The sequence below is a fragment of the Paraphaeosphaeria sporulosa genome, assembly GCF_001642045.1.
Source record: "Paraphaeosphaeria sporulosa strain AP3s5-JAC2a unplaced genomic scaffold CC84scaffold_4, whole genome shotgun sequence".
NCBI lineage: Eukaryota > Fungi > Ascomycota > Dothideomycetes > Pleosporales > Didymosphaeriaceae > Paraphaeosphaeria > Paraphaeosphaeria sporulosa.
The window spans coordinates 2,414,794-2,436,749 of NW_017253363.1; the positions used below are offsets into that span (position 1 = coordinate 2,414,794).

Sequence of the window (21,956 nt, forward strand, 5' to 3'; positions counted from 1 at the left end):
AATTAAAGGCACAGTGGCTGACACAAACAGCCGGAGTTCAGAAGCGCTCTCCCCGTCGGCGAGAGCTCTTCGGCTGCTGTCTCCAGCCCTACCCCCTCCGCCGCCCCCGGTTGGCTCGTACGGCAGCAACGGCTACAGCACCGGTGGCAACTTCAAGCGCTTCTTCGGCCTTTGCTAAGTGGCTCGTCCTGAAATAGAACAGTCATGAATATTTACTTCTGTACATATTTTGGTAAGCAGCTTGTGGCTCTACCCATGGCATCCAATTATCGCATCGGCCGTGTGGCCTCGTTTTTTCCTTGTGTCTGGGATGTGATGGGTTTGAGCTGGCTCGTTGGAGGCGAGAAGGGGAAAAAGTGGGGAGGGAAAGACTAGTACGATAGGAGTGTCAATTGGCTGTCTTTGTTCTCACTACAGCACGTTTTGTTTGAGGGGCCAGGGCATTTGAAAAGGTGTCTTTGAGATTTGGTATGGGAGATTCGAATTGGCAATTTTGTTTCGTTTCAGGTTTTTGATTCACGTTTAGACTAGAGAAAGAGAGGTTAGAGTGACTTTTCGAATTCAAAACGCTTGCGAGACTAAGTGAGCAATTTTTGGGTGACGTGAAGTGATGAACTGGACTTGACTCGATTTTACTTGATGGGCGACCGCCGACTGGACGATTGTTCGTATTGCATATGACTGACAGGTAACGAGACAGTACAGCGGGAAGAATAGCTATATCGGGCGTTCGTGCTATGCGACGCAATGGCGTACATGTGCATGTGGATGGGGAGTTCAAACATGGCTTGACGTGTGTTGACGTTCATGCACATGTGCGCCTCGCTCGCTTGTTTGTACTTGGTAGGGGAGGTGGGAGGCTGTGCAGTGTCGTGTCGTGTCGTGGTGTTCATAAGTGGCGTTAACCTCGCTGCCTCCCCATCTCCTTGGTATATGTGAGAGATTAGCTTTGTCGATTGCCGTGACTGTGTGGAGTGTAAGTAACTAGGCTAAACGGGGAGGCGAGGCGAGGCGATTCAGAGGTTAGGTTAGGCAGACCGCACTGGTCTTGCTGGCTAGTTGCCCAGGTTAATGTGGGACGGCGCGGCGCGGTGTGATGTCGATAGGGAAATGAAATGAAATGGGATTGCAATTCTGATTCGGATCTGAATTTGGTTAAGGCTGGTATTTACCGATTGTATTTGGTGCGGTGGAGGAGGGTGCGTGGGTGGTGGTCTTGGTAATGTTGGTGGGTGTGTGGGTGGGTGGTTTGGGATGAGAGGAGAGGAGAGGGCATGTGAACCGGGATCCGGATAATTTTTTTCGGTAGATTAAAGGATGGCTACAAGAGCTTAAAATTTGCTTTCCCCATGGCGCGAGTGTAAATGTGGTATGCTTTAGAGCGCTCTCTTTACTACAGTAATATGGACAGACTCCTTCACCCCACGCCTTTACCTCTCACTTTGCATGGGATAGAACAATGTCGCTGGCTCCGCAACAACATGTCAGATCCTTCGTATCGAAGATGCCAGCACGTCAGACTCCGTTGTTTGGTGGATCATATGGCTGAGCATAGTCGTATGGCGGCCGCATGCCCTCATAATAAGGGTCGACTTCCAGAAGCGCGAACCCAGGATCCAATGGCGCGATAGCACTGGGCCAACATTTGTTCTCCGATTGGCCATCATCCATGTTGTTTTGAGGTACAGGCAGATATCTAGCAATGGATAATTGCGATAGGATCGAGACGGTGGCCGAGAACTCCGTGATGGTTACTGTCTTGGTTGTTCGGGGCTTTTTCTTGCCAGTCACCAAGGATGTGACTTGGGTCCGTATCCAAGGATCTCTGCCCATGTTGTCTCTGAAGTCGTTTTCGTCAAATTTGTCAATAGAGGGCTTGAAGCACACACGTTTCCACATGCTGCCTGCGCCTCTGTCCTTAAGCGCGGGTAGCAGACGCATAAGCTGTCCCGTAGAATCTATACCGCCCTGTGCTAGGATCGGATCAGTCGGTCCTTTGAGGAAGTACCTGTATTTTGCTCGTCAGTGAATCGCTCCAAATCATGCCCAGTCAAGAACCTACGCAGGCGGGTATTCGCGAAAGAGTTTGGGTTACCATAATCCCATTCTGCCAGTGCCACATGAGCTACGTGCAAATTGCTACAAAGATGCTTTCTGCGGGCGATGTTCAAAACTTACGTCCATGAAGGTCATATCTGTTGAAGAGATGGAGTTATTGGCTAAGAAAACCGCAATGAGGAGCCAAAACGACTTTGTCATGTAAACAATATAATTAATAGCCTTAGCGATTCTGTCGATCGGGAAAGCTTTGAGATACCAGTAAGACGCAGAAGCAGCAATTGACACGGATTTGGCGCCCATCTTCTGCTTCAACAAGATGAGAAACTTGAGGTAATCCATCCCGTCTGTCTTTTCCCAAAGTACGGCGCCGTCTTCTTCTATGTCTGGAGTCTAATTTGGTCACTGCTAGTGGGACGCTGGTTAAACATTAGGAATTCACCCCGGGATACTCCCAATCAATATCGACCCCATCGATGCCTTCATCCTCAGCAAACTGAGCAGTATGGCCTGCAGCTCCTGGTCCGACACAAGCAGGTGTTCCGTATGATTGCATGAAATGGGTGCTACAAAAGGATGATGTGTACTGCGCGGATATGGCGAAGGCAGCAGATATTACCCTTGTGAGGTTCTATGCGCTGAATCTGGGAGTTGGAACAAACTGCGGTTCGCTCTGGTCAGAGTATACCTCTTGTGTAGCTTCTGAATGATAGATTGAGATACCGTCAGCGTAGCGCTGCTTTCAGGACTCGCTTCGACTCGGGAAAAGGCATAACTACGACGAACGAACGCAACACATATACAAAGATGCATCATTATATAATGTCTACCTAGGCACCGGTTGACGTAGCCACAAATCGTGACCTGATCTTTTGGCAGCTCTTTTCAGTGCCGGACAAGTGAATGCTCTTGCCCCATGCTGTGCGAATTATTGCGCCGCTTGCCGCTCTCTGACCCACTTGCTACGCCGCGCATTCAATACCTAACGTATTAGGACTGTCCACATGACTGAGCCGCTACATCAGTCCTTGCCCTTGTATAATAGTCGAGATCTGCCCATATAGCCAGAAGCCTATCCACCCCTCTTCAATTCCATTCGTGCTCATCATCCCGTATGGATTCTAGCTATTCCCGCGATGATTGTGTCGCCGCAATACGAGACTATTATGCCTTCCTCGCGGCCATGTTCATGGACCCATCTTATATCATCGAACCACCTCCAGACGGCTGGCCAAACATGACTGCCGAAGCGATGCAAGAGCTGGGTAAATCACGGAAAGTAATCTGCTTCGCCATTTGCCATACATCGAGTCTAAGCCAGGCCCCGGCCCACCCGACCCAGAAGGGCTACCTGGGGGCTCATTCATCGATTGGAGGCACATTGTAGACCAAATGAAGGAGGGGGAAGCGGACGCAGCTCTTGAACTTCTTGGTTCGCAAGGTGAGAAGAGACAATTCGGTGGAAAGCTTCCAAAGAGTTGCATTGGGCTCGTGCGCGGGGGTCTACTGATGGGGGAGGATCCGGATGTCATTGTGTTGGATACAGCCGATAGGCTTGTGTATTGGATGACTTGTCCGGCTGTGATCAAGGAGATTTCTGAGCCGAAGCCTACGTACTTTGTTGGTTCGGTTGATGGCGAGGAGACTGAGACTAATGGGAATGCGAGTGGCGAGGAGGATGTGGATGAAAACGTCGACCAAATCAACGAAGATGACGAAGATGAAGAAGACGACGAAGACGATGACCTTGATGACTTTATACGATGGGGTCCCTGCTGGCCCTTCCGCGATTTCTTCGAAATGCTGAAATCCCAATTCCGCGAGCTCAACTTCTTCGCCAAAGATGCGTACCAAGTGGTCGACAAATGGACCAACACAACGCCTATAGATGGGCCTATTCTAGAGGGCCTCGTAGCTATGGTGCAAGCTATATATCGCCGCCATGGATGGCCAGATGTCAGTCAGTATCGCAAAGAGGAGTGTCTCGCCGAGATCAAAAAGGAGTTGGATGAGAAGTTTCCAAGGCATGCCGGGTATTATGATCGTTGCCTTGCTTAAGGGTATCAAGGTTTATCGGTTCGGTTGTACTCCAGAAGCGTTTGATATGCAATGTAGACCTGATAATTGTGCCGCCTTTGGCGCGTTGAACTCGTGCTTGGAAATTTTGATGTCTTCAATACCATGGAAGTGATTATTTTGGCGGTTCCAGCGCATGTGGCAGGCCACCGCGAAATTCGAAAAATAAACCCTTAGCGAAGGCACGAAGCACCACAAGGTGTTGCAGGGTGTTGAGTGTCGCTGCGCCATATATTCTTCAGCTGAGCAAGACCGACCCATGTGTTTTGTGGAACTCCACTACTCACCATGTCATCGACTATCTATCATTATCGATCCTGGCGTTGTATGTTTCCACCATGCCGCATCCACATACTCCGCGTTCAGTTGATTTCTATCCTGGTCAACTTGAACCTCATGTATGTTCCTATTAGCATACGGCGGGTACACGTCTTCTGTGGTATACCCCTTCCACGGCCTTGAATAATACTCGTGGTAGTGACCTTCCCACATTAGATCGCTATACATACCCAAATGTCCATTTTATTTGAAATTAAACTATATCCACCTTACATCCTTGTGAAGGTCGTCCGTCTCGCCGTCTTCCTAATCCTCTACTATTGTAGCCGCTCTCCCGCCCCAGAAGTTGATCGTGACGACCTTGATGTCGGGAAACTGGCCGACGCTCAAGTGGGGATGCGTGAAGCAGCGAAGCACAGTATGGCAATCAGCGCTGTTAAGGGTGGCCTTGTTATTGAGGATGGTGAGCTTGTGGCGTAGAAAGACGTGTCCCTGCTGTGCATCTTCTAGTGTCTCTCTATTGTTGCTTGTCAGCTCCTCAAGCATACGGGCAAAACTGCCGTATACCGTGCGCACAACCACAAAGCCCCAGGGCGCGCCGGGATGTAGATCGCTGTCGTGGAGGCTGTTTTCCAGGTCCGTAAAAACTTCGGCACTCTCTGCTAGGGCCCACAACACTGTTCTCGCTGTCGTTGATTCCTCTGCGCTGTGAGCTTGCTTCTCTTCGTGCAGTACATGCTCGGGGTTGGGCTCCGAATTGGGCGCAGCAGTGGCGATTGGAAGATTGCGCGAGTGTGAAGAGGTACTGAACAGGTGAAGTTGCGCATCACGAGATAAGAGATTAGGACTTGATCTTGGTTGCTGAAGTGAGTCTGTACGCCTCGACGCAATTGTAGATGGAAGGGTGTGTATGACAGCTGCTGGTTAAGTGCGAGTCGACCCCAAACGCCGCAGCAGGCGAGCAGGTCGCGTCGCCATGAGGACCAGCACGATGCCGCAGCTCACCGTCGAAAATTTTGACGCCCTGCGTTACCTCAGCATGAGAGATTCAGCAATTTAACACCCAGTGATGGCGCTCCACTCCAAGGGCCGATTGATCGTGTATGTGCCGGAATTTCCCAGGCTGACCTCTCCCTCTGCAAAGAGTGAGTCGGTGGCGGTAAGGAAGATCCGTAGGTGTTAGACTCCTAGTATTAGATTGTAGGACGGTGCGGTGTGCGTGACATTTGACACGCAGCAGTCAACGATGGGCTGGAGGCTTGACCTCAAGGCGCAGCCCAGTATTGCCAAGTGCTGCTGTCGCATCAGGTTGTTGCACATCACCCTCGGCCGCGTGGCAGCAGCGGTCGGACATCTCAGCGTTACGTGCAAGTACAGTACCGTATGTTACAGCAGATGTTCGGCAACGTCGAGATCCGTGTAAGATGTGTCGAGGTGGATGCAGACGAAGGGATCTTTGATTCTTCCTTGAGTAAACAGCTGCGCTGCAGTGCTCAATGAAAAAAGATCAAGTTCGCGTCGGCCAGAGGTAGTGCTATCTAAGGAGGCATTAGCAAAGGCGCTGGTTGAGGCCAAGAGCAACGTACACTGGCGACACTATGGTCTCAACTGTGAGCAAGCCCAGGGAGAGGAGACCCAGTTGCAAAAATAGGAATAATCTTGAATGAGACCGTAGTCTCGTTTCAGAGATTAAACTGAAAAGAACAGACTGTGGCGGGGAGTGGTCAGCTGACTGCCAATACTGGGCTGGAAGCGGGTTTCACTCACTACTACACTTGATCTAAGCCAAAAGGCAAAGAGAGCTAAGGAGCGAGGGAGGGGACGGGGACACGCGCGTTTATATAGATTTTCTGGCCAAGACACTAGTGCCATCACGTGAGCTCGCGTAGACAACGCGACTGAAAGGACGGTGGGTGACCATGGCGCGATTTTGAGGTGTGTTCAGCACCCAGAACGCGTGTTATACCATGCTGGACTATGCAATGCCAACGGTGCGCGAATGTGGATGCACGACGTTGCTGATAGTGCCTTGATCGAATCGCAGCCGCGGAAATTTGGAGATGCATCCAGTATCTGCTCATGTCATTCGCGTGCGCATAGACACGGTAGTGACTCACGCCTGCTCGACCCTCGAACGCGTCGACATGTTGCATCGCTCATCCTGAGGTAACACAGGGTATCGAGATTTCCGACCGCGTGCTGCGGCATCGACATCATCTTTATGGCGACGCAATCTGCTCGCCTGTTACGGTCTCTGAGGTTAACCAGATTCTCGTCAACAGCCACTTCACGCACCGTACCCTTCAGCATTCAGTCGAGATTCACAGATTCTCGACACTGACGACTACCATTGACATCAAAACTCCCACCACGTGGCACGTATACTCGCGGTCTGGATAGTAACTACGCGCCCTCATGCGCCTCCCTCATCGGCACTGCTGCTCCCAACGAGGGGTCAATTCCTGAGTCTCCACTGTATGAAATACGCCTATTCTCTAGCCCAGAAGAGCTCGAGCGAGCAAGAAAAGAATTTGCGGAGGAGTGTGCCGCACGTGATAAGACGCTCAAAGAGCTTTACTCAAACGCGCCCGGCCGTGGGCAGAGGGAATATATCTAAAGTGTCCGATTTGAACTCATTCCTTTTGCATCAGTTGTCCGGCATGGTCGTCTCTTGATGAAATCGATCGATCAGAAAGACCAGATCATTCATCACCGAAACCAGATCGAATTTCGGACCTTCCAATCACAGTGTCTCAGATGTCAGTTACATTGAGTTCTGCTACAGATTCGACGATCGACGCCGCACCTTCAACGCACGCACGCAATAAACCGGGAACAGTGGAGCGTCCTGGTATCCCAGGCCTGGGTCGCGTGAGAACCGAATTCCTAGAACATGTTGATTTATCCGTGGAGCAACGGGAGCAGCTCTGGCAGGTATGTGTGAGAGGCCTACCGGACAGCCCACATGATGAGGGAGTCCTAGAGACCCATCATCCGTCCACGAGCGAGATCTACAATGCATTACTACCTGATGGCATGCCTATCAAGAAGCTCGTTCATAAGTTTAGAATATGCGTGAATCAAGACAATAAGAAAGAGTTTGTTAGACTTGTCAGGGCTGTCGCCTCGTATGACAAAGGCCGTGGCTGGTTAAATCCGCTTCCGAAGCTGCCGTCGGACGAGCAGATTGCTGCTGCCGACAAGCGGCATAATGAAAGGCGGGGTAAGTCAGGCCAAATCATTGAATAGGCCACTTTCCTATCCAAATGATCTTCGAACTCATGTGTTGTCTTCCTCATCCGCAGCGTATTGCGCTCCGTGACTCTGGATTTCATTATGAGTTCATGCGACCTCTCAATGATGCTTGTTGATGGTGATGTTCGCTACGATGGTTCCTGAGAGATTTACTCCTCATCCGCTGACCTTTCATTAATTTTCTTCGTGGAATGTGCCGCCCCTATACGGCGTTCGTATTTTTGCCGACAGCCATCAACACGTCCCACCGCATCCACACGCCGACAGCTCGGCATAAGAGACTGTGAAAATGGGTGACCATCACTTGAAAAATCACGCGAAACATCACATTTGGTCGATATGAGAGGAGATCATGCTGCTACCTTCATGTACTTTGCGTCTATGTATGTTACGCAGGTACAGCTGCTATCGAGTGAGACTCTAGTAATATGGCGTACTTTTTCTATCTCTTTAATCACATTTTCGACTCGCAGGGATGGTCGTTCTTATATCCAGTCCTTGTAGCCCCTCAATTCGGATACAATTGCTTTTTCTGGGTGACCGCCTTCCCATGCACATGGGAACGACGTAATAAGTACAAAAAAATACATAGCGCTGAAAGAGCCATTAATCTACATCAATGAGACCCCTACTTCAGATCCCTATCAGCCTGTAATAACACATTTCATCGTCCCGTTGCGGCAATAGCGGAAAGACCCTTACTCGCCACCAGCAAAACTCCTTACCAGTCCCCATTCAGAAATAGCTTCCGAAATGTCCCTTTACTGCCCCAAACCAAGACATTATCCGCCAAAACTAAGCAGTCAATCTTCTACCGTCAACAGACTCGGTCCCCTTCACCACTCACTTTCCTGGATATCACCGTTCCCGTTCTTCCTTCCATCCAGTTACAACGTGAGCAATCTCCTTCACTCCAAGCAGGTGCTTCCGCTCTCCAATTAGTTTTCATTCAACCACTCCTAACTCCCTATGCCTGCGCCTCTTTTGACCAAGATCTTCCTATACCTCGGTGACGCCAATCATCTAATACAGTGCTAGACGTCCGCCTATCTATCCCTGCTCCAGGTCTTCATCATGCAAATGTACCCAGCTCCATAAACTCTCGGTACGCGACAGTAAGAGCAACGCGACCGCACATGTGTGAGCCTAGGGTATATGGATATGTTACTTCACCTCGATGCCTATCGCGTCGACCCTGTTTCTTTAATCTCTTTTGGGTTGTTGAGCATGCTAGCTTGCAGCGGTGGACAGTCAAGATAGGGCCGATAGTACCCAAGGCGATATCGAGGTGATAAGTTCAGCCCTCTCGCATGAACGGGGTTTGCTCGAATATGGTTCTCTCATTTCGACCTGTATATATGTCTCAACTCGTGATATTCAATGCCGAGTAATGCGACTCATGAATCCATAAAAAGAAACTCGAACATAATACCAAGGAATAAGAGATGTCAACCGAGAGATAGAACAGCGAGAAAGACCATACCGGACAGAAGGACGAAGGAAACATGGCAATGTAAAAAAGACCTTGCGCTCAGGCGCAGCCACCTGGCTACCCCAGCCTAATATCAACCTCCTCCTTTTCACACTTTTCGCTATCCCAGAAACTAGCGAAGACGCGTCCCCAACACTTCCGGTATGCGATACCTTCTTCGTCGTACTCGACCCAGAGAACATTGATGCACTCGTACTTCCAATCTCTGCCGAGTTTGCAGTCTTTCGAATCGCGTTGACACGGTAGTCTGCAGTCTGGATGCGCGTACTTGGCCTTGGGCGCATCACGATAGTTCTTGGGCAGAGTCATCCTGCTGATGGCTATCAGCGAGCAAGAAGTTCCGGCGATTGAATTCCACGCGCCCCGAAGAACAGGCTGAAAGGACTCCTCCCCAGCACGAGTGTATTGAGCAATGTTGGTTTCTAGGAGGCCCACAATCCCTGAGCCTGAACGGGGGAAGAGGAAATAGCGTCTCGGAGAAACGCAGATCCATGTGGATAGTTCCGAAACAGTTAGCGTAGTGCGCGTGGTTCGAAATGTCAAGATGGGAGAATATGGAGCTGGAGGATGGGTTGGTGGGGAGGGAGTGCCGACTATTGGGACGGAAAGATCATAGCCTTTTATCTGGACAAATTCCATGTCGCACTCTGCGTCCCCGATATCGTGATAAGAGTTGTTTACTCGCTCTCCTGTCATAGTTATAGCGTTGGTCTTCACCATGCGGACACACGAAGTAAGAGCAGCCTTGTCGGAGAAACGATCCTGCGCATAAACACGGTACCACCACTCCAGATCTGGTTCACCCTGCCAACCAACCCAGCTCCAACTTGGAAATATGTGGAATATACGCCCATCGCTTCCCGTAGGTATCGTATCCCGACCTCCTTGGCCACGAGCATGCTGTCGTGGACGGTCTGCGGTATGTGAAATCCGTCAGGCGGTTGCTCGAAGGCACCATCGTGTAGCAAAGCACCTAACGTGCTATGTGTAGTTCGGAACAGGTTGCTGCCGGTGCGACCGCAGCAGTAGCTAAGGGCTGCGTATCGGCAGGAATCGGTCTGGGAAGTTGGCAATACCAAGCACTGTCGATCCACGTCAATGAAGAGTAGGTTAGTCGCAGGGTCTAATCTGGACCAAGGATTTGTGATTGTATGGCAGGAGCCGGAATGGCTAGTGTCGCATGAGTGAATCCATCGGCGTATTTGATTGGTATCGATCCATTGATGATCGACCATGACCGGAGTACAATTTCCATCTGAGTTAGGATGGCCGACAAGTTCCAAACGAACACCCCAAAAATAGAAGATGGTGTCTTCCCTTACAATTTCGAGTCTCTCCACATCCTCTGAAAACGTATGTACCTGTAAGGTGGGTATGGCTTCTGCAATAGCTTTGCAGATTGGGCAAATTTGAGCCCGAAAGTCACCTGAAGCGGCAACGTATGCATAGCGCTTATATTTATCAGGGGTTTCGAGAGCCTTTGCCACCTGGGTACACATTGCGCAGGTGTTTGTTTTCTGCCTTTTCGCGGACAGCCCAGACAGCAACCTGGTCAGCGCGCCGAAGTCAAGCATTTCACGTCGGCAAGTGTGCCGTAGTGGACTGGATCATCGGTCTTGATGTTGTTCTTTTCGACCTGTGCAAGCGTGTAGCACGCCGGGGTGCTGAGAGACTGCAGTGATATTACGAGGCTTGTGGAGCCAAGGGAACGCGGACACGGACCGAAGAGAGATGCGGGGAAGGAGCCAGGCTGGGCGGTAAGGAGAAGGCATGCTTGATCAAGAACGAGTAGCCCAGTCGCGGCTAGGCTCCGACCAACGAGTGGCCGTACAATGTGGGGGTTGGCTGAAGAAAGTGGGGGCGGCGCAGCGGCAACGCAGCGGAGAAGACGGTGCTTGGCGCCTGCCGTGCGCAACCATTGACGCGACGTCCAACTTTCGACATCTTTGCGCACCCCTGCAAACCCATCGACGCGCATCATCCACGACGCTCGCTCCACGCCGAATCGATACCGAAAGACCACGCGATGGCGTCTGGGCGCGATGTGCGCGACATGCTCGGGCTGCCCGTGGGCGGCGACGGCCAGAAGAGCGCCGTGCAGAAGCGGGCAAAGGCTGCCGCGCCCGTAAGGAGAATTCGTACGTCGGGCGCAATTTTGAGGGTGCGCATTGCCGCAGAGGAATGTTTGGGCTGACTTGATGTCTGCAGAGGGTGTTGCGCGCGAAGTCGCGGCGCTATATGGCGAACGACCGCCGCCTGTCGCAGTCTACGAAGAAAAGAAGGCGTACCGCGCAAAGAGGCAGAACCAAGGGCCCGCGAAGAAGTGGTACGGAGATACCTGGGCGCGAGCAGTGTTCGACAGAAGCTAATACGTCGGATTTAGGGTCCAGCAGCCCTTTGTGAACCAAGCTCGCGACGACGGCCTCGTCCTCAAGCACTGGCGACGGAAACCCACCACTACACCCCCCGTGCAAGACGGCGAAGACACTCCGATGGAGGATGGCGAGAGCGCAGAGTCTTACATCGAGAACAGCGCCGACTTCCTCAAATACAGCATACAGGTCGACCTACCCACCTTCACCGACGAGGAATACGATGCATATCTGCGGAGCGACGACTGGAGTCGCGAGGAGACCGACTACCTTTTTGAGGTTGTGAAGGACTACTCGTATCGGTGGGCTGTCATATGGGATCGCTACGACTACCAGCCTGCGAACAGGTCACACCTCACGCAAGAGACGGTCAATGGCGACGCGAGCCAAGCGCTGGCCGCGCTGCCCTTCGCGCCGCCTAAGCAACGGACCGTCGAAGACCTGAAGGCTCGATTTTACCACATCTCAGCCAAGCTGATGAAGCTGCGGATACCGGAGATGCAGATGGACGCAGAACAGTACACCCTCTACGAGACCCTCTCCAAGTTCAACCCCGAGCTCGAAGGCAACCGAAAGCTCCTGGCAGCCGCGCTGATGAACCGAAGCATGGACGAGGTGAAAGAGGAGGAGTTCCTGCTCGCAGAACTACAGCGCATCAACATGGCGGCTAACAGGCTGGACGCAGAACGCGAGGAGCTGCGCGCGCGCCTCGAGCACCCCTCCGCGAACCAACAAGTGTCCGCCGGCCTGGCCTCCTTCACATCATCACAAGCCTTGCAAGCACTCTTCTCCCAACTCTTCGCGCAAGACAGAAGCAAGAAGCGTGCGTCAGGCGGCGGCACAGGCCCTTCGCGCATTAGCCTCAACACAAACGACCTCATCCAGACCCCGTCCTCCGCCAACGCCCAACTCTCCGCCGCCGCCCGCCGCCAGTCCATGGCCACCAACCAGTCCGCCCAAACCCCCATCCGCACACTCTCCCCCCAGCAGGAGCACCGCTACAATGTCTCCACCCACGACCGCCTCACCTCCGGCGTCACCTTCGGCTCAGACAAGCTGCTCAAGATGCGGCAAGCAAAGAGCAACGTGCAGACGCAGAAGATTGCGGCTGCACTCGCTGAGCTCGGTGTACCAGACGTCATTCCCCTGCCCACCAGCAAGGTCGCCGACGTGTTCGAGCAGCTCATCGGCAAAGTGGGCAAGCTGCTTGATGTGCGGAAAGTGCGCGAAAAGGAAGAGGGCGAGAGCCGCGTGCTGGCGCAGATGAAGGAGCGGCGTGGGTCCTCGGGGGCACTGGGGGGTGAGTCGGGCGCGACCAGCGTGGAGCCCCAGGGCAAGCATGAGATTCCGGATTCGGCGGAGCAGACGCCTGGCTTGGAAGGGGATGGGGACGATGACAATGACAACGATGAGGATGGCGACGGCGATGGCGACGGCGATGCAGAAGGCGAAGAAGACGACGAGGACGCCGAGGGCGAGGAGGATAGCAGGGTGCCGAGCGAGACGGTGAGTCGCGCTGCGAGCACGGCCCATAAGAGGAGCGCGAGTGTGCTGAGCCAGGGGAGCGTGCAGAGCTCGAAGCGCGCGCGGAAGTGAGCTAGTCCCTCTCCTCAACCACCCATCATGGTCTGGGGCATGCATAGCGTTGGCGTTGGACGGGTGGGATATTATTTTCTGGTTCTTCAAAGACGGCGTGACTGCTTCACCGCCCAGTTGGATCACAGATTCCAATGTTAACTGCCAAAATCTCAACACCTCTCAATGAAGTATTACCTCCTGTGCACTAATTTCAGTTGACGGCGTGAGCCGTCGCTGATGCATGTCCGGCCTTCGAGACGGACAAGAACTTTCGCTACACGACAGGACTCACACCTCGATTACGAACAGATTCTAGGACACCACATCACAGCATCGGAGTACGATTCAATCAGCAGTGGAAGTTTTCACCCTCTCAATTCCAATCTATCTCCCTCCCTCCCCACACCTCTTCTTTCCCCTCGTCATTCACCCTTCGCCACACCCGCACACACACATAAGAAATCCCAATCCCCCATCCTCCTACGCCAAAACACCATGACACCCAATGGCCTCAAAAAAAGCAACGACCCTAAAATTCCAGCGCCACAGCTTCAGAACACGGCAACAGGACAAGAAAGCAACCAAAAAGACAACAGTTTGTGATAGATGCATGTCTGGTCCAAGAGCATTCAATCCGATGCTTTGTGCTCCCGGCTCTGTGCGAGTGTGTCGTCCATCGTTCCATTACTAACAGTGTCGGGGAGAGAAAAAAGAGAGATGGAGTTTTGTGACGTCCCAACCCCGCCCGTCTATAGCAAAGCCCAATCATTACAAAATACCTATACAGTAGGGACTTCAGAGAACGCAAAAACCAATGTGATGGATGGAGGACGGCCGTCGCTTCGCTCAAGGACGGAACTCCAGAATGCAATATGACCGCAGGAAAATGTGATGTTAGAGACTAACGCTTGGATCGTGCTGGGGCATGATACCCAGGCATTTTAGACACTGCTTCCAGCGCCAGCAACAGGCCACCTAGGACCCGCCTCCGCCACAGCAAAGCACGTTCATCAATTTCTTTCCAAAGCTCGGCTTGTCAGCCTGTTGTTGCCGGGGTGGCTGCGCGTTCGGGCTCGCCGCAGGTGTTGCGCGGTTGCTCGTCAGGTTCGGCTGGCTGTGCTGGAATTGGGCTTGCGTAGAGCCTTCCGGCGGTGCGAGCTCGGCTGCGCTCTTCCGCTTGACCGCGTCGGGATGGCTGCCGCGTTGCTGGAGATCTCTTGGGCTTCTTCCGGGCGGGCCTCGTGTCGCTCCGGGCTTTGGGAGATCCGCGTTCAATCGGTGGTGGTCGATCGGGAGGTGTGTCTTCTGTTGCCTGGCGTGGGGCTGGCCATGAACGTTGACCGCGGTCGATGAGTTTGGGTTCACGTTGCTGTGGTGCAGCTGCTGGACAGCTGATGGATGCGACTTCATCTGTTCCCAACCCTTGCCGTTGTTGAGCTTCATCCAGTCGTACTCGCCGTCTTCCACTTCGCCAGTGCTCTTGAGCGCCTGCGTGAACAGCTCGCGTAGGTAGTCGTAGTCGGGCGTGTCCTCGAAGCCGAGGTTGCGGACGTAGCTGAGGTACTTGTTGAACTCCTCTGTACGACATTAGCAAACGTTGGCCTGAACCATTGAGTTTACGTACCAGGAAAGCTGTCGCAGAGATCCTTGATCGGCGTAGTCTGCTTCTTCTCGCCAATCTTCTCGTACTTCTGCTTGTTGGTGGCCGCCTTGAGACCCTGCCACGGAAGTCCGCCGCGGAGAAAGTACATGAAAACGTGACCAAGCGCCTCCAAATCATCCCGTCGCGACTGCTCTCTCCCAAGATGCGTGTTGATACTCATGTATCGCGCGGTTCCGGAAAGCGACTTGCGTTCTCTGTAGGGGATGTGCTGCTTTGTCTTGGGATCGCGATACTGTTTGGCCATGCCGAAGTCAACAACATGGATGACATTAGCGGCCTTGGAGCCAGGTCGGCCAATGAGGAAGTTGTCGGGCTTGATGTCGCGGTAGATGAGGTTCTTCTCGTGGATGGTTTGCACACGGGACAGCTGGGCAACGTTAGATGCGAAAGAAAAGGAGGTATAGGCTACGAACCATCTGCTTTGCTACCATGACAACAGTCTTGATGGAGAACTTCCGGTTGCAGTGGTCAAAAAGGTCCTCCAAGCTGGGGCCTAGCAGGTCGATGACCAGGATGTTGTGGAGGCCCTCCTGCCCGAAGTAATACACATTGGGGATGCCAGCTGCAGCATAGTCAGTTTGTGTCCGGCAGTCAAACAGTGAGGTTGTGCGGATGCGTGTAGAACGAGCAGCCGAGGTACGGCCATGTGAATTGGCCAGCTGAGGTGTGCAGATAGGAGCATCGCGTGCGTCACGGGGAGCGGACAAGGAGGAACTCACGGCATCCCACGAGGATCTTGTAGGTACGGTACTCATCGCGCAACTGGGGAGCGTCGCTTTTGCGCGGCTCGAACTTGATGGCGACCTGCTGCTGGTTGAGCAGGTTGGTGCCCTCGAAGATGACGCCGAACGAGCCCTCGCCAATCTTCTTGCCGACGCGATAGTGCACGCCCACGACGTTGGAGGAGCTGCTGCCGGATGCCATTGTGCGGTCGTGCGGGTGGTGCAGCTGAGGAGCCGCAGCTTTCACTGAGGCTGGGGGCGGAGAGGAGGAGGGAGCGGTGCCTGGGGCCGGGGAGCAGCAGCGTGGGGCGGCAGCGAGGCAAGAATGCGAGTGCAGCCGGGTAGCTGTCGACTCTGGGGCGCTGCGTGCGTGAAGAATGCGGCGTGAAAATGAGAGCGTGGTTGGTGATGGGTCAGGTCGTAGCAAGGCTTTGGAGAAGGGAAGGGGCGGGCTTAGCGCTAGGGCGCACGGCCGACGAACCGCATTGGCAACGCAGGGCACAAAGTGCTCCGCCTTGGACGACCCGAGTTCTGGTCGAAAGCACTCCGGGCAGGCGACAGCAGCAGCCGCCGTCCACCGCGCGCCACCGCCTGTTTCACGCCGCAGCGCCGACACGCGGGCGATTTCTCCAGAATTCTCCCCCCTCTCAGTACGAGCAGGCATCACGCATCGCCGCTGCGCGTAACTGGCGGCAAGCGCTCCCAGGCGCAATGCGGAAGGTGCTATTCCCGCATAAGCCACGTGATGTGCAATTTCACAGCCTGGACGCTGTTGACACGGCCGCTCCGCTCCGCTGTCTGTACATGTGTTGTTGTGTCGTCTTGTGTCGGACACACCGCTGCTGTTCGTATCACCGCCACATCATACCGCCACTCAGAGCTCGCTGTAGCTGCCTCCCTACAACGACCACTGTGCGATTGTACACGCCCGCAGACGCCAGGCACTCGCCCCTGCTGGTGCGACACGCTCTACCAAAGGTCGAAGCAGCGTCCGCTCTCGAGCCGCAACCGCGCCGTTGCTCTGTAGCGCTCTCTAGGCCCGCCTCTGGCGTGGACGTGAACACCGGCGATGCAGCATCGGGTTGATGTGCTGCACATTGGTCCCTTCTAGTGACCCCAAGTTACCTCAGGCTCGACTGTCGGATGTTGTTAGGCTTACTTTCCATTCATTCATTTATGCTGCCACAAGAAGCCCTCAAGTGCTATTCCCGTGCAACGCCCTAGCTCCGTCATCTGTCACTGTCATCTGTCTCCGCCTGTGCTGATCATCTCACTCGCCTCAACAAACACTCCTCATCCCTACGCAATGCCATCATCGCAGCTCACTCCGAGAGAAATTGCCCAGAGGCCCCCTACGCGCACCGCATGAGGGTACGACGTGTCTCGGTAACGCTTGTGGGCCTACCACCTCATCTCGCTTCAGCCACACCGTCTCCTGCCGCCCCATATTTTCGCGCCGTTGATCGCTCGTTCCAGACCTCAACTGACGCGCCGCCGTCGGCTTGTCCATCGCTACAGGATACCATCTACGAACGCACACGAACATGTACACACGTGGTTGAGCAAAACTTTTCCTTCCTTGACAACTGAATTTCGATTCAGCCAAAGCCCCATGTATAGGAGGCGTCTCCTATCGTACAAACGAGATGGCCAATGATGAACATAGTCGCGCCAACGGCCGCGCGTGCAATCTGCTGGCGCTGCGGGCCGGCTGCTGTACTGTAGCAAACGCCATGCCCAATGCTAATACTGACCCCGATGCCGAACCAGAACCCACGATCTGCCCCGAAGCGCAATCTTAAAAGAAATTCCTAGCCCCAAAGAAACACAAACATCAAATGTTTGGTGGCAGTTCGCCCTACGAACCCTGCATCTCCACGTCCTGATCCATGTCGCCGTCATGTTGCTCTGCAGCGGCCAACGCTCCGGCTACCGGCTCCACGCGCTCGGCTGTCGGCTCAGCTCCGGTCGGTTCCTGGCCGATCGGATCGCCCTCACTATCTTGGTATTCTGCATGCGCGATAGATGTTCCTGCCGCTACAGTTCGATCGAACCATTCTTCTAAGCGGCTCTTCTCAACCAGTTCCTGGAGGATGGCCTCGTCCGATAGGTTATCCTGGATGATAGGCTTGCGTAGGTCGTCCTCCGGGAATCGCATACAGAACTCGCCGTCAGTGCAACCTGATCCAAACATGTCGCGGACTCGTCGAGGTCGAACATTCTTGAATTGCTCTGCATCACCTGCATCCCGTTAGCGATCAAGTGCTTCCAGATTTATGCCAATCGTGCTTACCTAGTAGTATCCACTCAGTCAATGTCCTGACTGTTGATCCCGCAATGGTCTGGCTCAAATATTCATTCATTCCCTCGCCTGAAAGGTTCTGGGTCCGATCAATCTCTACCCAGTCGTCTTGTAGCAATGCCCTCTTCCAAATAAGACCAGGGAGGCCTTTGCCAACTGTCCGCTGGATCTTGTTCATGGCCAGAAACCTCAGAGCCAGCGCGAAGGGATTCCAAGCCTCGCCATCCGGTTCCGTTGCATCGTGATATACCATCAGAGTGAGCACGTCGATGAACAGGCAAGGCTCTAGTACTTGATGTTGGACTAGTTGTTCAAAACCCTGTTGAAGGAGATGTTGCAGAGAGGGCCGGTCGGAGAGACGTCCTTGTCCGTACTCAGTCATGAGTAGCTGCACAGCGGATTCATTATCCATTGCTTCGGCGATGGTAGGTTGGACATAATCATAGAGCTGGGTCTGGATACTCGCTACCTCTAGGTCATTCTCAACCTGGTACAAGAACTTCTCCCCCTTCTGGAGGCGCTTTTCAAATTTTGCGCGCTGGTTTGCGCTTGTCAGTTCTGATTCGAGTTCTTTTGCATCCCCTTCTTGCTGTGCTAGTGCGCATAGTTTCGCGATGGACAGCTCCACTGTGTTGCACCAGCTATTAGGTTCTTGCTGGGTAGCAGCCTGTAGATCTTTTGCGGCCATGCTGTAGGATTTCTCGCCACAGATGTTGTTGATCCAGCTCAGCTTGGAGCGCGAAGGATCAGCACCCAGGTACGTGGACAACGACTTCTGGAAATCTTCGTCCTCCTCCCGCGCCTTCTTCAACAAGAGACCAGACTGTCCCATGGTAATGTATTTGGAGAAGTATGCGTTGGCGAATGCGTCGTGGTAACGCTTGAAACAAGAACTCACGCGGTCCTTGATCCGTTGAAGCTTCAAATTGATCTCGGTTTCGATCATCTTGCTGTTGACTTCGGCCTTGGCTTCCTCGAGGTACAGTGTCTCCTCCCAGATAAGATCGACCAGCGTCGACATATCGTGGTAGTGCTCGGCAAGGTTCATACCTTCCGTGGCCAAACCAATCCCGGCGAGGTGGTAGATTTGTTTCGGTCGGACATTGGTGTTCCACTCATCTCGTAGACTAATGCCCGATGCTCGTTTCTTCTCGTCGCTCTGGTCGAGCGCCCATCGAAAACGTTCGATGTGATTTTGGCAACTTATCCGCACTAGGCGCGGGTTGTGCTGGGCGACTTCCTGTGCAGCGACTTCCTCTTCGCGTTTCTCGTAGCAATCATCGGCGTATTTGCGACCTGCATCGACGATACTCCGAACCGAAGCCGTGAGGTTGTGGGTCGACGTCCAGATATTTTGGGCTATCTTGTCATAGCCCTGTCCTGGTCGCAAGATGCCGTCGCTATCCAGAGACTCCGCCTCTAGCCCGTACTGCTCGATGTTCTCCTTTCGAAAGCTAAACGCCGTCTCGAAAGCAGTCAGCATGACCTCGTCGGCCTCGCGTAAGCGTTGCATAATCGATTTGAGGGGAATTGCGCGGTCCGGGGCAATATAGAATAGTCTGAAGTAGTTCCATGTCCAAGGTAGCAATATGTCGAGTGAATCGATATCCTTGAGGAAAAATTGCCGAACTGGATCCTTCTCGCCTTTGCTCTCATCGATCGGTGTCTTAAACTTCTCGTGCAGTGCCTTGACGATATCCACCATGATGTTCTTTTCGGGGTACAGGTCAGGATGTGTTTCTTGTTTTCGTAACTGCTTTTGATACCAATCCCAGATATTTATGGCTGCCGCAAGCTTTTCAGCATGCCACAGTAACTGCCACCTACCCGAAAAAGACAGATCAGGAAACTGGGTCCGTAGATGCGAATTTAATGTTTGGAGGGCGAGCGCTCGTTTGCGCAGCTGATCTTCCAACATCAGACTGTTTCCTTCAAGCTGTTCGAAAGACGACGACAACACACACGTGCTGATCTTGATAGCAGCAGTCTCCACTTCAGCCTGGCTAAAAGAGTATCTACCTTTGGTAGCAAAATCTAGGATAGTGCCAGGCACAGTGCTAAAGAATGTTGCCTGCTGTAATTTGGTCCTAGCACTGACTTTGGAGAGAGCCTTTGACTCAGCAGTATATGCGCTGATTTGTAAAATACCGAAGTCTTGTATGAAGATGATGGCGCTGCTGGTTTGGTTCTTTCGTCCGGCTGGTTCCAGGGCGTGTCCAACAGATCGCACATGGGCATCTGATTTGAAGTATATACAATCCTGAAATGGCAGAACAGGGGCGCCAGAGTCGACGACAAGTTGTGCTTCTGGACCTTCCTCCGGCTGAATAAGGGACGCTACAACTACAGCGTCCGGAAATTGTACAAGTGCAGTATGGCCAGGGTCCGGCAAGAGGAGCGTTCCGGTAGCTTCTTTCGGTAGTTCTGCAGGCTGGTAGTTATTTAATGGAATTGCGAGGCTGATGACTGCGTTGTCTTCGGTTATGTCTACCTCTAAGAGGAAATGGTCCAGCATATTTCGTCCGGAAAGAGCCACAAGGACAAGCACATCGGTCACAGCAGAGTCCCGGGAACGACCTCGGATCGCAAAATCCAGTACTTGAACGTCTTGTTGCCCGCGCATTTCCGGCGCGCTTCCTTGCTGTAACGTGGCTAGTATCTTCTCTCGCGCGTCGATCTCGCGCTTGAATATCTGCTGCCCGGCCCAAGTCAGATCCCACAGTTGAAACACCCCATTTCGGGTCGCGGCAACGACTTCCATTTGGCCCTTGGATTCGGATGGGTGTGCTTTTACTGACGCGATCGTCTTGCGAATAGCGCCGCCGAGAAGACCTTTAAGACTGAATAAGCTGCCGGAGGATCCGTTGGGGCTGTTGAGAACATGAGTGGTGATGCTCGGTCGACCTTGCGCATCCCTTAGCGTGAGCTGTGCGAGTCTGCCGCTGCTCAAGACCAGTATGTAGCCCGCATGATCCACGTCCACTATATTTGCGATACGTTCCCCAGAGTAGAGCTTCAGCACACCCTCTACACCTTGCTTGCGCTGGGTAAAGAGGCTGCGGGTCTCAGCGCTGTCAATGTTCTCCCAAAACACGATTTTTCCGGTCGAGGGCGCGACAGCCACCACACCGAAGTCGTTCGTCGGTCCATTCCGTACGATTTGCCCGAGTGGAAGAGGGTCGGCATTTTTCAGAGCAGGTGGTAGAGGAAGAGCGAGGATCTTGGAGACGCCGGTTGCACCGGTGTAGTCCCATACGAGGGCTTGGTCGGAGGTCAACGCGAGGGCGAGGCTCACAACAGGTAGGGCTGAGGCGCGGAACGGTGCTACACAATAGTCAGCGGAGAGTGAGAGGGAGCAGAGGGCGATTGCGACGTACTAGACCCGCCAGCGAGGGCCGATGGGAAGCTAGGCAACCTCTTGACACTGTAGTTCTCGCACCTGTTCTGCGAAAGCCAGTGTTAGCGAAAGTATTGCTGTCTCGTCCAGCAGATATACCCACCAGATATAGCGCAATGTCTTCTTTGAACACGCGCTTCACAGCGCCCTTCTTTTCGCGAACCGGCATGTCCAACAGCACCAAGCTCGAATCGGCACTACCGTAGCCAACATGGCCGTTCAAGCTTATGCTGCCATTTCCATTCTCGTCGAACGATTCGTCTCCCACGGACACGAAAGTCTCATCGCCCAACTTGCTGCGCTTCCGTCGGGGCTGCTGCTGCTGCGGCTCAGTCGAGTTGCGCGGGCGCCGGCGGGGGTTTCGTTGCGAATTGCGCACGCTCTGGGTAGACGCCTCGGGAGAGAACATGATGCGCGAGCGACGTTGAGAGTTGCGCGATGCGCAGCCGATCGCGTGGTGCAGTTGCGGTGTTGACGCCCTCTATGCGTTGGTCGAAAACATATAGGAAAGCTCGGACAGGGATGTGGTCCTGGCACGGGGTTAACGGGGCAGGAGCGACCACGACTCACATTCACCACCGCAGTCCACCGAAACCTTAAGCCTGAACCCTTCTTGTGTTACCCAGTACAGGGTATGTGCAAGCCTGAACCCACGTCAGATGAAGTTTCTGATGATAATAACTCTGGTAAGGACCTAAGTCCTTCTGAAATGCTCGCAGCACAATGTGTTCGTAGACGCCCCTCAACCTTTAATGCCCCCCA

The 21,956-nt window shown here is 53.4% G+C and overlaps 9 protein-coding genes across 9 annotated transcripts; 4 read left to right on the forward strand and 5 right to left on the reverse strand.

The window, feature by feature from the left end:
- Window positions 1–1,515: 1,515 nt before the first annotated feature.
- CC84DRAFT_1258571 (uncharacterized protein) lies at window positions 1,516–2,400 on the reverse strand (the record flags this gene model as incomplete). The annotated part of the gene is made up of 2 exons (XM_018184839.1): window positions 1,516–1,968; window positions 2,179–2,400. 2 exons carry the CDS (start codon window positions 2,398–2,400, stop codon window positions 1,516–1,518), a joined length of 675 nt encoding a protein of 224 aa, XP_018037844.1.
- Window positions 2,401–2,882: 482 nt separating this feature from the next.
- CC84DRAFT_1204953 (uncharacterized protein) lies at window positions 2,883–4,116 on the forward strand (the record flags this gene model as incomplete). Its single annotated transcript, XM_018181941.1, has 2 exons — window positions 2,883–3,337; window positions 3,376–4,116. Exons 1-2 carry the CDS (start codon window positions 3,173–3,175, stop codon window positions 4,114–4,116), a joined length of 906 nt encoding a protein of 301 aa, XP_018037845.1. The 5' UTR covers window positions 2,883–3,172.
- Window positions 4,117–4,719: 603 nt separating this feature from the next.
- On the reverse strand, window positions 4,720–5,767 carry CC84DRAFT_1175281 (uncharacterized protein; the record flags this gene model as incomplete). The annotated part of the gene is made up of 3 exons (XM_018180142.1): window positions 4,720–5,285; window positions 5,419–5,437; window positions 5,678–5,767. The coding sequence occupies 3 exons, from the start codon at window positions 5,765–5,767 to the stop codon at window positions 4,720–4,722; spliced, it is 675 nt and encodes a 224-aa protein (XP_018037846.1).
- Window positions 5,768–7,170: 1,403 nt separating this feature from the next.
- Window positions 7,171–8,084, forward strand: CC84DRAFT_1204955 (uncharacterized protein; the record flags this gene model as incomplete). Its single annotated transcript, XM_018181942.1, has 2 exons — window positions 7,171–7,636; window positions 8,065–8,084. 2 exons carry the CDS (start codon window positions 7,171–7,173, stop codon window positions 8,082–8,084), a joined length of 486 nt encoding a protein of 161 aa, XP_018037847.1.
- A 1,575-nt stretch (window positions 8,085–9,659) lies between these two features.
- CC84DRAFT_660484 (uncharacterized protein) lies at window positions 9,660–10,960 on the reverse strand. The gene has a single exon (XM_018187058.1). It carries the CDS (start codon window positions 10,732–10,734, stop codon window positions 9,874–9,876), a length of 861 nt encoding a protein of 286 aa, XP_018037848.1. The 5' UTR covers window positions 10,735–10,960; the 3' UTR covers window positions 9,660–9,873.
- A 325-nt stretch (window positions 10,961–11,285) lies between these two features.
- CC84DRAFT_1163628 (uncharacterized protein) lies at window positions 11,286–13,276 on the forward strand. The gene is made up of 2 exons (XM_018178309.1): window positions 11,286–11,486; window positions 11,544–13,276. Exons 1-2 carry the CDS (start codon window positions 11,359–11,361, stop codon window positions 13,126–13,128), a joined length of 1,713 nt encoding a protein of 570 aa, XP_018037849.1. The 5' UTR covers window positions 11,286–11,358; the 3' UTR covers window positions 13,129–13,276.
- Window positions 13,277–13,899: 623 nt separating this feature from the next.
- Window positions 13,900–16,052, reverse strand: CC84DRAFT_660014 (casein kinase-like protein I). The gene is made up of 5 exons (XM_018187053.1): window positions 15,825–16,052; window positions 15,493–15,763; window positions 15,187–15,335; window positions 14,735–15,140; window positions 13,900–14,687 (listed from the first exon to the last, which is right to left on the reverse strand). Exons 2-5 carry the CDS (start codon window positions 15,695–15,697, stop codon window positions 14,086–14,088), a joined length of 1,362 nt encoding a protein of 453 aa, XP_018037850.1. The 5' UTR covers window positions 15,698–15,763; window positions 15,825–16,052; the 3' UTR covers window positions 13,900–14,085.
- Window positions 16,053–16,132: 80 nt separating this feature from the next.
- CC84DRAFT_1163631 (uncharacterized protein) lies at window positions 16,133–16,699 on the forward strand. The gene is made up of 2 exons (XM_018178310.1): window positions 16,133–16,602; window positions 16,655–16,699. Exon 1 carries the CDS (start codon window positions 16,241–16,243, stop codon window positions 16,520–16,522), a length of 282 nt encoding a protein of 93 aa, XP_018037851.1. The 5' UTR covers window positions 16,133–16,240; the 3' UTR covers window positions 16,523–16,602; window positions 16,655–16,699.
- A 654-nt stretch (window positions 16,700–17,353) lies between these two features.
- Window positions 17,354–21,603, reverse strand: CC84DRAFT_1216436 (uncharacterized protein; the record flags this gene model as incomplete). Its single annotated transcript, XM_018182803.1, has 4 exons — window positions 17,354–17,736; window positions 17,789–21,121; window positions 21,175–21,241; window positions 21,298–21,603. The coding sequence occupies 4 exons, from the start codon at window positions 21,601–21,603 to the stop codon at window positions 17,354–17,356; spliced, it is 4,089 nt and encodes a 1,362-aa protein (XP_018037852.1).
- Between the last annotated feature and the right edge of the window lie 353 nt (window positions 21,604–21,956).